The sequence below is a fragment of the Ptychodera flava genome (genome assembly GCF_041260155.1).
Source record: "Ptychodera flava strain L36383 chromosome 3 unlocalized genomic scaffold, AS_Pfla_20210202 Scaffold_26__1_contigs__length_13983176_pilon, whole genome shotgun sequence".
In the NCBI taxonomy this organism is placed as follows: domain Eukaryota; kingdom Metazoa; phylum Hemichordata; class Enteropneusta; family Ptychoderidae; genus Ptychodera; species Ptychodera flava.
The window spans coordinates 11,158,295-11,171,461 of NW_027248280.1; the positions used below are offsets into that span (position 1 = coordinate 11,158,295).

Genomic DNA, 13,167 nt, shown 5'->3' on the forward strand with positions numbered 1-13,167 from the left:
CTCTATCGTTCATCTTTGGAAAATTGTAAAATTGTGAGACGATGAACAGCTAGGATTTACCCGGACAGAATATCAACACGCCGCGGGAGAAATAACTAGAAGCATGGCTCGAAAATATTGACTAAGACTTTGTGAAATATGCAAGAACTGGAAATCAAAGAACCAGATTTCGTTTGGGTGTTGTTCAGAAAAAATGACATATTCATCACAATAAGCAATATTCTCATAGGTGAATTTTTCGTATGGCTACTGGCGTTAGTTTCTTAGAAGTCCATTCCCCAACTGACCATCGCTTCTCACACCTCATGCGACGGCACTGGTTGGACATCTTCTGCACTATCGCCATATTCGTCATCGCCATATAATTCGTCTTTTTTTCTTTGAGAGATATCTAATGCTTCACACGATACTAAGCGTTGTCATACATTTCGTAGCCCATGATCACTGAAACGTAGCTGTGGGTCCATAGCCATGGTGTTTTTTCGGACGGGATTTCTGAGTTTTACATGCTGGTTAACATTTTGACTTTAACGTTATTAACCCCGCTGTGGGAGGGACCATGGGTGGCGGGGTTAAAAACGTAAAAGTCTAAACCAGCACGTAAAAGTCAGAAATCCCGTCCGAAAACACCACAGCTATGGACCCACAGATAGCTGAAATGGAACTTTTTCGCCACCTCTCTGAGTGACGAGAAAATCGCCGGTAACTTTATCTCCACCACGCAGTAAGATTTCCATGCACGACAATCAAATTAACTCGGCAAAGATTGCCTTCCCACTCCTAAATCTCCGTTTGAGCCATTAGGGTGTCACAGGACGCAGGTAAACCAGAGAGATGTTCAAGTCGGTGTATTTTCAAAAAATAAAATGATTTGCAAAAGTTCCTCAAGTAAAATTTGGCAGCCCAGGTCAGATTTTCGTAGCGATCGAACGCGTTTTTATTTGGTCTGTGCTGCTGTAGCAGTAGTGGGTTAGTTTGGGCCGGGTGAAACTCCCCTGTATCGTGTTCACCCACTCAACGCGTTCACATAATCCTACTCACACGTTTCACATGAAAACAAAACACAAATCATCGCATTCCAAGCGTTCACCCAACTCACACATTCACAAATCATGCACTTGAACCAAATCTAGTAAACCAGTCAATAAATCCAGAGAATCAGACGTGCTGGCGGCGGGGTCTTTGTTTTTACGTTTTGAATACATTAGTGATTTCAGCAGCAATTGCTGCGGATTATGTAGGTCATGGAGGTAGTTTCCTACCTCCATGTGTAGGTCAACGTCAAACGTGCCCACACAACTGGTGTCCGCGGGCCCGAGTTTAAGCCGTTCCCAATCCCGTTAACTTGAAGTATAGCATCGCATCGTCACCTTTACATTGAACTAGTTGACTTCTTCGCTGATAAACGACAAAGCAAACTGACCAAATTATGAATGCACTAGTTTTAAACTTTTGTAATGAATATATAGTTGGTGGAGAAATGCTTGACGTTTCGGGCTTTTTGACGCGGTGACAGTCGTTTCGGGCCCTGGCGCTGGCTCGGCCGATGAATCAACTGCCGATGCCGTGTCCGGCTAATGGACCGGGCCTAAACTACCTCTTTTTTAGTCTGACCTAATGCATCACCACTTGAAACGTAAAAAGCATTCTCATACTCAAGCAACAGAAAAACAAGAGTTTGAACAAATAGCACTTCAGATTCAAACGAACAGTGGACGTACATCACAATCAAAACAGATACACATGTGCGTAAGTTGAATACGACGACTCTCGCCGTCTCCATTGTTACAGTGATCACGTTTAAAATCCCGCTCTCGCGTGGCTAGTGATATCATCACTCTTTGTGCTCCATACAACATGATCGCCTAACATTTTGTAAACACAAGCGCTGCGAACTTTGCTTAGCAGCATGCAGGCCAGCAACAGTTTTACTACCGTTCGTTATTCACAATCGGGTGTTAGTTTTGACTTATTTCCTTTTCAATCGACAATTAGGAAGGGATAGATATAATCTAGCTTGGTTTTTATCATGTGGTCGCACGGAATAAATGGTCGAAAGTTACAGCTACTATCCTTTTAATTTTGAAATCTGACACGCAATAGAGTCATTTTAATACGGTCATATAGGGAGATGTGATCGAAAACGACATTTTGTGATCTACAAGTAGCTATCAACCAAACGCTTTATTAATCCTGATAGTAATGTCCGTGATAATACCTAATGCAGTTTAACGTTGATTCCTTAACGAGATAAAAACAAATGTAAAAGGGCGATCAATTATCATGCGAGATAAAAACAAATGTAAAAGGGCGATCAATTATCATGTCACTTAGGCTCGGAAACCATTTCTGTGTTCGCCTTGGGTTTACGCACAAATGTCTTCCGTTTCACATGATGCCGATTGATTTTGCTACTCGCCTAATTTACGCTAGCCTGTCGGGTAGTAGGCACCAAAAGTAGTTGTCTGTTGGTAATGCTATATCCATTAGCTCGGGCTGGTGAATTGCTTACCCTTGGTTGAAGTGTGATACAACAAAAAAAAGAACGTCTTTTCCATAAAACTATGTTCTTCTGAACACTTTCTCACTAGAACTTCAAGTCATGATTGTTGCTTGCCAGAGTTGTTGCGTCATAGTGCTTAGCATACTGCGGGTGATTACAATTTTTTGTCTGTCTTTTGTTGACATCACAAGAAATAGGATCCAAATGCTAATATTTGATCATGCACTTCGTTGGCAGCATGGGCGCAACATAGACCTCAAAACTGCCATAAATTGCTTGACGAATCCGGATTGGTCGCAATAAAAGTTTGTTGCTTGGCAGGAATGTTACAGACCGCGTCAAGTCGTAAGAAGGGAGTGTAGAGAGCGCCCTCGATCGACGGATCTTCCAGTCTAGGGTGTGTTATGTAGGTAATTTCCCCAAACTGATGACCTGAGTTTAATTAGTCCATAACATTCTTAGGGTCATTCTCCTCCATGACCTTGAATTCGGACAGTAACTGTTGTGTTATTGCCTACACATTCGGGTTCGATTCTAGTGAAGACTGGGCGATGGACATTTAGTTGAACGAAACAAGTAAATTTTATTCAAGAGACGTAGACAGGCTACATACATCCGCGACGCCATGTGGGGAGAGAGAGAATGCATGGATGGCCAGGAAATGTTATCATGTGAACACATTTGCATATATAAAATGATATACTCAGCCTGCATACATTAATTAACCCAATAACACAACACTGACCACTCTAACAAATTTTGATGACCCCTTATGTAGGTACCCGCCACTATTGAAGTGGATTTAGTTTTAGCAACCGGGAAAACGATAGTAAAATTAAATTAATGCTACTTTTCCTTCGGTTAGCTTCGCAGATGAAATGTTTTCCTTGTAACTGCTTTTTAATAACTAATATATATCGATAAATCCGTGTTATTAGCGCATGCCTTGCTACGGAAAAAATTAGCATATTGGCAATCGACTTTAAGTCGATTTTTCCTGAATCGTTTTGGAATAGCAGCTACAATGGTAGACGAACAAATTGCAGGCAGACTTTGCATATGTCGCGACTTACAGCATTATAAATGATGACAATACCGATGAACGAATGATATCATGTTGTTTGATCGTGTTGTTTTGTTTTTTGACGTTCTCGATTTTGTGAAACCAATGTCATGCAACTTATCTTACTGCAAACACTACAAAATTTCAATCAATCCGTGTGCAGACAAAAGTCATTTTCATTTCCCTTTAAACGCTACATATAGTCGGCTCAAACCCCTAACCAATTTAATGCGGTGTTAAATTCTAGTGAACGGAAAATAATGTGAGCGAAAATAGGTGCTAATAACAGCAGTCCTACTTTACCGTTAACAGCTGTAGAATAAAGTAACAGAAGTAATGGACTAAAATGGAACGCCCTAGTTGATCCCACAAAGCCCGTCATCCTAGTTCTCATGGTCTTGTTGACGTTGAATTCTTTATATCCCTTTCCAGGATTCTGTTACCTCCCATTACTGACAGCAAGTACTAAAGGGAAATGTCCATTTGCAATAAGTCGGTATATGACAAAGCAAAACGGTAGGCGTTTAGAGAAAAGATATATGGCCAGTATGCTCGGAGAAGAACATACGCGTCACAAGTCAACCCTAGAGTCAAATAGTCATAGTAAAAGCATACACAATGTGTTAATGTAAAGCTAAGCACTTGATAAACTCGTTCGGGCGTCGAATTAAGAAACGAGTGATATCAAGACGGAAAGGTACAAAAATATCCGTTACCGAATTTTACACGTGCAGAGATGATACGCATGCTATTTGTTTAAAGCTGTTGTATATTTCGGCTATCGAGAAAGACATTTCGCAAAAAATCATGATCCACTCGTGACCGTTGCACATATGGTGTAATTTAATACTATGCTTTAAGAAAGAACAGTTTTCAAATTTCATGACAATAATCAAGATTGTGGGATAGGGTAACCAATATTTTTTATTTTATTTATTTTTTATTTTTTCGGGGGGGGGGGTGACTTTATTATATGAACCCTTGCTGATGCACTCGGACTCATGTTTGACAGCAGCTGATTAGATTTTGTTGTCAAGGTCACATGTTGTCAAAGGCAGAAATCTTAAATTGCATATGTCTCACTTCCTCTGTTTACAAAAAATTGTGGAATACACAGTACATTGGCTGTTTCGGATCCTGCAAGTGGTAAGTTTGATATCAGATTTTTACATTGGTAAATCCAAGACAATCTGGTTACTTTTAGAAGGCTCTGATCTTGCTATCTTTAAGGGTTTGTGTTCGACGACATAGCGAGAGGTTTGGGTTCTTTTACTGTTTTTTGAAAGTAAAGCCATTTTCGAAGTCACCCTGATCAAGAACCTAGATAACCTTTGCAGTTTTAGCGCATTTAAAATACCTTTAAGAAATTTTTCGGGGTACTATCCTTTGTAAAACGTAATGTTGCCTTCAGCACGGCAGGATGTCATTAGTTTTATTGGACGCATTTCTGGAATGTGTTGAAACCATATTCTACACCCTGTAAAAAGTATAGTGACTAAAGGACTGCCGGCGGTTGGGGAGTATTTCTGGACGAATATAATTTGGCAAATTGTCTGATATTCAACAATATACACACATATTCTGACTCTCTATATTTGTCAAATACGTTAGGAATACACGTAAATACACTAATAAAACGCACAAGTACAGTGTATAAATGGTATGCAAAGATATACATTACGTATACTATTCTTTAGCATAGGTATACGCTTCGTATGTCAACTCATTGGCATGTTCCATATACAAAGATATACGAAACGTATAAAGTTAAATTTGTGTTCCGCATTCGTCAATATACGTAAATATACAGACCGTATGTCGAGCATTTAGCCCGGTGTATGCCTGAAAAAGAGTGACGCTGTTAATGTCTTTTCAATCAATGTGGTGCCTCCCAATTTTCTATGCATTTAATATACAAAAAAACCCTAAGTGAATATTTACAATCAATGTCTCATTGGAGATCTAACCTCTCAGACAAGTTTAAAACTTTATATAGGATTTGATACTTGTGTGCACGGTGTCAATTAATCCCCTGATAATGAAACAAACCACTAAAATTGAGATACTACTCCTTTTCCTTACACAAAAACTGTGACCCTCCCACTGTTTTTCGTATTGCAAAACAGTATGCAAAGCAGCACGTTAACACCAAGTTTCTCATGAGATCCTAGATGGTTTACAGTTACTGCGTAATAGCAGTGATAATGACTCGATAACTAATCTAATGTTTATCATCATTAAGAGCATCATTAAGAGCAAAAGGTCAGTGCCCTTTATGCTGCGGCTGAGCCTTAAACTTCAGACAAAAAATCTAACGTTTGAAATCATGGCTGAAGACGTCGTATCCAATAAGCCGAAATGGGCAAGTTTTTTTGAGAGGGTTAGATTTCGCAAGTTGACAGTCTTGGGGAAAAAGAAATCTTTTTGTGAACACAGAATAGCATGTTATGTATATCAATACGCAAATACAAGCACTGCGAACCACAACTTGTTGCACCTCTATGAGATTGTCGACCATAGGGTGAGAATAGCACAGTGGGCCAGAAATGTGTTGCAATTCTTTGTGGATCAATCACGGAACATCGCAGTAACAAACCTCTAGGGGATTTAATATGATTTGAAATGATAACACAGCACAAGCTATGAGAGTAGAAGCTGTTTTTATTTAATGTATTCCATGTCATGTTAAAGATGTTGGGTTCATATTTCCCCCTTGTCGATGTGTATCTTTGAAACGGGGCTCGAATCACTGTTTCAATGAGTCCCGCATAACTGATCATGGTTCTGTAAGACTAGTAAGGAATTAATGTCTTGAAAAAGGCACTGTTTCAGAAGTATAGGCAATAATGACCCTTGTTCCTCCCGGTGATGGTATGGTCTATGATGGTTTGGGTTTTTCGTATAGTATAACATAAGGTTGTCTATTATCTAAAATTAGTTAATAATTCCGAAAGGCTTTTCTTGGATTACAAATTGAACCTAGCCATTTTTCTTCTTTAGAAAACAATCATTTGTTTAAACATAAAAAAACAATTGGTATAGGCACACCAGGTAACACACATGTCTTAACCAGTATGAGCATATTTATGTCCAAAATTATAACTAGAATCGAATTCAAAATATTAAAGACATTCCACACCTATCCTTACATTTGCGTCGAAAGCCGACGTATTCTTCATGACAGTACCCCTCGCATTGAAAATGTTCACCTCAGTACAATAGACGATGGATTGAATAGCTATAAGTTTAGCTTAGTCTCACAGCCTAATGCTATTTGTGACATTTTATTGGCAAAGCATTCCAATAGGAAGTTAAGACGCTTAGTGTATTTGGAAAACATGAAAAAATCTCCAAAAAAAAAAATGACCGTTACATGTTTTGCTCTACTCGTTGTGATGTCAGATATAGGTCAGATGAGATGTGGCAATATCTGCACATTTTTTACCTGTCTTTTCTGAGGCGATGCGTGTATTTTGAAGCCCTTTGTGACCACACCGTAACCCAAAGGCAACAGCACAGCGATTAAGCGCTGTGCATCAAAGCTTGTCTCCAGAAAAGGTGAAAGCAAGCCAGATGGTCCACGTCCTTGATATTTGCTAATTTCCAGTGAGCAAACATAGCATTCAGTTATTCTAGCAAGACAAGGGAATAATTTATTTTGTTCGCAAGTTTCTGATAACAAACTTGTCAAGCTAAAGTAAACCATGGTCTATGTCTGTGATCGGATTAATGTCATCCTTGTTTTAAGGATCACCAACTAGTGATGTGCGTGCCATAATTCTGACAGCAATTTGTTATGTATCACGAACCATTGATGATCTTGGTGCAACCTAATGAAAAGGGTCGTTTATTTCACCGTCAATGTTAACCGTAACCAGATGAACCGCTCGGTTCTCCTTTCGCGGAATGCCACAACAAAGTTCATACAATATATACGCTAAGCTGAACAAATGATGCAAATATTGCAATTTCCGACATGATGATAAGTATTATCATTACAAAACAGCCACTTTGCTGGCTGACCTGAACACACCTTAAAGAGCGCTCAGTGTAGAGTTTTCTGACGATCTAAGGGTTTCCTTGTTTAAATGATTAAAAATAATCAGTTGAAATCCGTTGTAACGCCACGTAAATACTGAGATCAATATGTTTATGCTTGGCTTATAATTAAAGGTTATTACCCGACATCGCCTGTCTCTGTGTGTTATCAGCATGAGTGACTGTCAATTTTGCTGCGTCAGATATGATGAAGTCGAGTGTCTGACGCAGCATAAATGACACTAACGCCGATATGACGCAAAACACTGGAAACAAAAGGTATTATAAAATCGCTTTGTTCGTGTAGGATTACAAGTGGTACTGTGTCATATTCGATTTTTTAAATAATGGTAATTTCATTTTTGTTGATATTAAAGACAAGGCTACAATAAGAACACACAATGCGTCACAACCTGTATGAACGTGTCTCAGTCACGAAATATATGAATTTGAAACGAACTAGAAGATAAAATATTTCGAAAATCCCTCGACCGTTTCTTCGATCTGTGGCGTAGGTGGACACGTGCCTCATATGAATCCCCTACGCATTGAGATCTTCCCCTACTGATAGGCCCCGGACACGAATGACTGTAAGGTCCCGTTTGTCTGGCAAGCTAATGCGCCATTCATGATATTTTGTTGGAAAATTGTATCGAATAAAGAAGTCGCGACTCTTCATGCATTGAAAACGGAGAAAAGATATCTCACAATTGTAATTCCATTATTTTTAGCAATCGCATACAAACAAAAGTTGGTGCTTCTTGTTTTTTTTCGGATCATGCATATACTATGGTATAAAGGTCGAATAAGAAGCGGCCACGCCTACGCCTGTAATACCTATCTTTTCTGAGGCGATGAACTTTATTTTGAAAACCCCTTTAACAACGTCGCCACTCAAAGGCAAAAAAGGAAGAAGACTAACGGCTCTTCAACAACACCGGTCTTTCTCATCCTGCCAACTATAGTCCAGATGGTCCATGTCGTCAATGGTCGCTAATATTCAGTCAGCAAAAAGGGCAATAATAACATTCATTTATTCTAGCAAGTTGAGGAAACGACATGCTGCTCGCAACTTTTCTGATAAAATCCTCATCAGAATCGATAACAAATCAATCAGAGTCGATAACGACCATCGCAACAATTCCATCATTGATGTATTTTGCCGTAGGATAGTTCGAGCAAACATTTCAAAACATGTTTTAAGCTAAAGAGAGACGGAGCATGGTACTGTATTTCAGACAGCGATTTGTAATGTTCCGTGAGAGATTTACGATCATGGTGCAACATAGCTAAATAGGCCTGTTATTCCAATTTTTTTCTGTTGGTTGAATGTCGCAACAAAGTTCATAAATATTCACACTAAGCGCAAAGGATGATGCAAACGTTGCATTATACGATTTGAAATGGTAAGGGCGTTCATTACAAAAACATTCACATTCAGGCAGATAAATAGACTTACCATACAAGAAAACGATTAGCCAAACCCACGTTGTTGACATCATTGCACTTCAATAGGTACCTTCAATTGTAAATAGATTAATATCTATATAAATACCGTTGGGACAATATGTCTGATTAAATTTAGAGGCCCATTTTCTCTAATGTTGCCATTACGTCTTTCTTATGGATTGTCTATAGAATGTATCATTGCCGTCTATTTATTATATACTCCATGACGCTGAATGTTACCAGAACCATGTTCTGTGACAAAACAGTGTTCCGTTACATGACGATATTTCAAAGCTAGAAACAAGTTATTGTCACTCTTTGGAATAATTGTTAATGCATTGTGTGTAATGTGTATGATGTGCATGATGCCTGCATTGCATAACTTCACTTGGTTTTCTAAATGAGATGTTGTACGGCACAATCTTGCTTTTATAATAGTGACCCTACATTTACCTTGTACTCAAAAACGCAGCATATAACATCTTACATTCGAAAATGTCCTTGGATTCTATCCTGATCCCAGTACTCGGGAATTCAGATACTTCCCACACTTTCGGCCTTGCAGGTTGGTACTAACTTTAGGGCAGTTGCTTGACCTAGGTCATCAACTGCCCCATTTCACACCGCTTGCTTGACTATAGGGGCCCTCTCCCATTTTTAGTGGTAGTCATATTTTTACTTTTAGATTCACATCGTAGTTTTGTATGGCTTAAGTTTTGATGGTACACATGCATTGTCATCTTCTGTGGGATGTTTTTTATTCGTAATCAAACTCTGTCACTTCATCATCAATGCAGTGTGGTGTTTTTTACAAACTTACGAATATGCCCAGTAAAGCATGATTGATGTGTGTGGAAGGTTTTTTTGTGGTGTTTTTCATCGACATTAGATTAGTCTTGTTTTTTATATAGCCAAACTGACAAAGGAAGCTTCTAACTCGACATCAACTCTGTACTCAAAAAATTGTTTGAGCAAACGTCTTAACAGAATAAAAAAAATATTTAACACCAAAGTACACCAATGTAGTTGTGGACAGGCACATGATGCCACGAAAACAATTTTAGAACGATGTTCTGGACAAATTGATTTGCAAATCAAGTTAAGATTACAAACAACTGTGTCTCGTAGAAACTTTGGGGCAACAGTCAAAATTAAAAAGTTCTCCCATCAATTATGTCGACAGAAGTTCTTACACAATGCAAGAAATATCACAGCTATATAAGGCAATTATAAAACACGCCAGTGAACAATAGATACATATTACAGTCCGCACCGTCAGACCATTTCCTTAAACATTACGAACGAACAATTTGAAAAAAACAAAGTACACACAAGAACAAAATGGGCAGAGTTAGACAATAATATTAGGTACTTTTCAAGCAGGAACCAATTGCACTACCAAATTTTGTTGGCCGAACAGGTGTTAGGTAGATATATGTACAAAGCGTTTAACGTGTGCGTGTTTGTGTATATGAGAGAGAGAGAGAGAGAGAGAGAGAGAGAGAGAGAGAGAGAGAGAGAGAGAAGGGGCGGGGGTTTGTGCCTCGCTTTCACGTTTTGAACACCGGAAGCGTCCCAACTCTTCTACAATCAAGCGGCCGATGTCATGAGAGTCACATAGGTACATCCGTCTTTTGAAAGTGTACTACTATCTGTATTATATTACCACTGTATGATTTAGTCAATGTTCATAGCTCATGCTGTCCAAAACATTCTTTTAGTCCGATGGAATTTTGTCTTACTTGCCATTAAGAGTACCAAGATATGTCGCTTCTTTTGAGCGCTTTGCGTGAAGTAATGTCATTTGTTACAAATTAATTTGTCATGTTTGTCGTAGCATTGTCCTCCGTTGATACTGGGTGTTTTGAAAGGACACAATGACAAGACGTTTCGATTTTAGTGCAACTCAACCTGTTCCAGGCGTTTTTTTTCTTTTCTAGCCTTGCAAATATTTCATAATCTTTTGAGTCAGACTTTTTGCATCGTGTCACTGACGTGTTACTTCAAGACTTTGGAAACTCCAGCACTATAAATTTCAAGATTTTCAAGACCTTTACAGCAACGCTTGATTTATTCAGTGAACTTTGCGCAACCTCGAGCCTGCAAGCAAGCCAAGGATTGCATCGGTCTGTCTCACTATCTCACTATCTACCTCTGGAGATTTTAAGCCTTCCCAGCTGAGATAAGTAGCCTATAAATTTTACAGTCTGTCCTCTGTCCCTTGACTTGATGATCATTTTTAATTATTTTGTGATAAATTTTATTTTGAAAGGAAATTGCTGAGTTCACCATTTTGTACGGAACACATTTAAACACACTAAAATTCCCGAACAAATACAACACAACCAAAAAATATGGTACAACTTCATGTTTTAATTACACAAACTTGAAAGATGCATCACTCCTTTTAACATCTACAGTGCAGTAAATAATGATTACTATTTTAGTTTTCACACTATACTCTTCAACTACTTTCTTCTTTGCATAATCGAAATTCATTTATTGTGTACATTACCGAACGCTTGAAAAATGAAGGTGCTGAAACTACAAAAGACACATTGAAATGCTGAATAACTTGTCTATTATGGTAAACAGAGCTGCTGCACCATTTCAACTGTTCAACACAATAACGACTTGCCATTTATGTAAGAGCTCATCAAATGGCTGTCGTTTTCCTCTCAATCTGTCAGTCGCTGTTTAAAACGAGTCAAGTAAACATGTTATAAATCTCTTGTCCCACTTTGTTAAAGGTACACTTGTCTACTGGACTATTATGCTTCGACTGTCAATGCCAACATATACTTTACGTTTATAGGAACACATTAAGTTTACACCATTTTCAGGTCGATCAATTGTGGACAGAGAAACATACGTCAGCTACAAGTTGTAATTATAAAAAAGACATATATAAAATGCAAATTAGTGAGCATCGTAATCAACTTCATTGATGTTGTAAAACAATGACTAATTATGAATTAGATATATCCAAATTTATTTTACTTTGCATCCAAACTTTACAAAAAATAATCACCTGTTAAGTTCATCTGGTGAAGACTTATTACGTCAATTATACACATAAATTATGCTTTTTATTAACGCAAAGAGTTGATTTGTAACGTAAGTACATATGCTTTTGTAGCTAGCATATTGTCGCTCTCTAAATTTATGTCCTTTTTCTTCCTGGAAGTATTCCTTTCCTTTCTAGAAGTATTTGTTCACTGTAATTATCCAACGTGGAATGTGAAACCTTTGCATCAGGCTAAGAGGCTTCTAGAAAAGCAAGAAAACCAACACCACCACCGACACCACAAAACACAACTTTTACTACTACTACTATTACTACTACTACTACTACTACTACTACTACTACTACTACTACTACTTCTACTACTGCTGCTGCTGCTGCTGTTGTTGCTGTTGCTACATATTTGGGTTTAGTTTTGTATCAATTCTTACATTTTGAAGTGACTAATGAAACTCTAGCAAATGCTGCAGGTAGAGTTTTGGGATCAGTTTTTTCTAAGAAACACATGTCGAAGGATTTTAGATATAACACTTTTACATCTCTGTTTTACTCTTGTATTACTCCAATTTTAGATTATTTTCTGCAATTTGGGGCTACAATTTTTCTTCAAAATATATGTCAATTCAAAATAGAGTGATTAGATATTTTTTTCTTGCGTCTACAAATTTGCCCCCATACTTGCTATGAATGGAGATATGGGCTTGGACCCCTATCAATTGAGGAATAAATTGAACATGGTAAGACTCTGTAATACATTAGTAGTTATGCCTGATGATTGAATGATTAAGCAAGTTTTCACTTGGTATATCAGTGTAATATATAAAACTGTACAAGAGGTATGTTTGATTTATTTTCAGAAAGTGGTTTGCGGCAAAAATTTGGCAATTTACAGGCTTGTAGTATTCCTGCCATTAAAGATGCATTGAAACGCTGTATATTAGTAACTTGATATCCACTGAGTGAAAAGCCCAAATTAAGTACATATTTGATGTTTAAGATGGAATATGGAATGGAGAAATACTTACAATTTCCTATTTCTAGATCAAAACGATCACTTTTAGCACAATTGAGAGTTGGTATCTTACCTCT

General features: G+C 38.0%; 1 protein-coding gene across 1 annotated transcript in view; it reads right to left on the minus strand.

The window, feature by feature from the left end:
• Positions 1-12,440: 12,440 nt before the first annotated feature.
• The window catches only part of LOC139125959 (uncharacterized), a 2,727-nt gene continuing 2,000 nt past the window's right edge, over positions 12,441-13,167 (minus strand). Inside the window, exon 3 of the mRNA XM_070692033.1 lies at positions 12,441-12,473. Coding sequence (XP_070548134.1) covers positions 12,441-12,473 — 33 coding nt within the window. The remainder of the gene's footprint in view (positions 12,474-13,167) is intronic.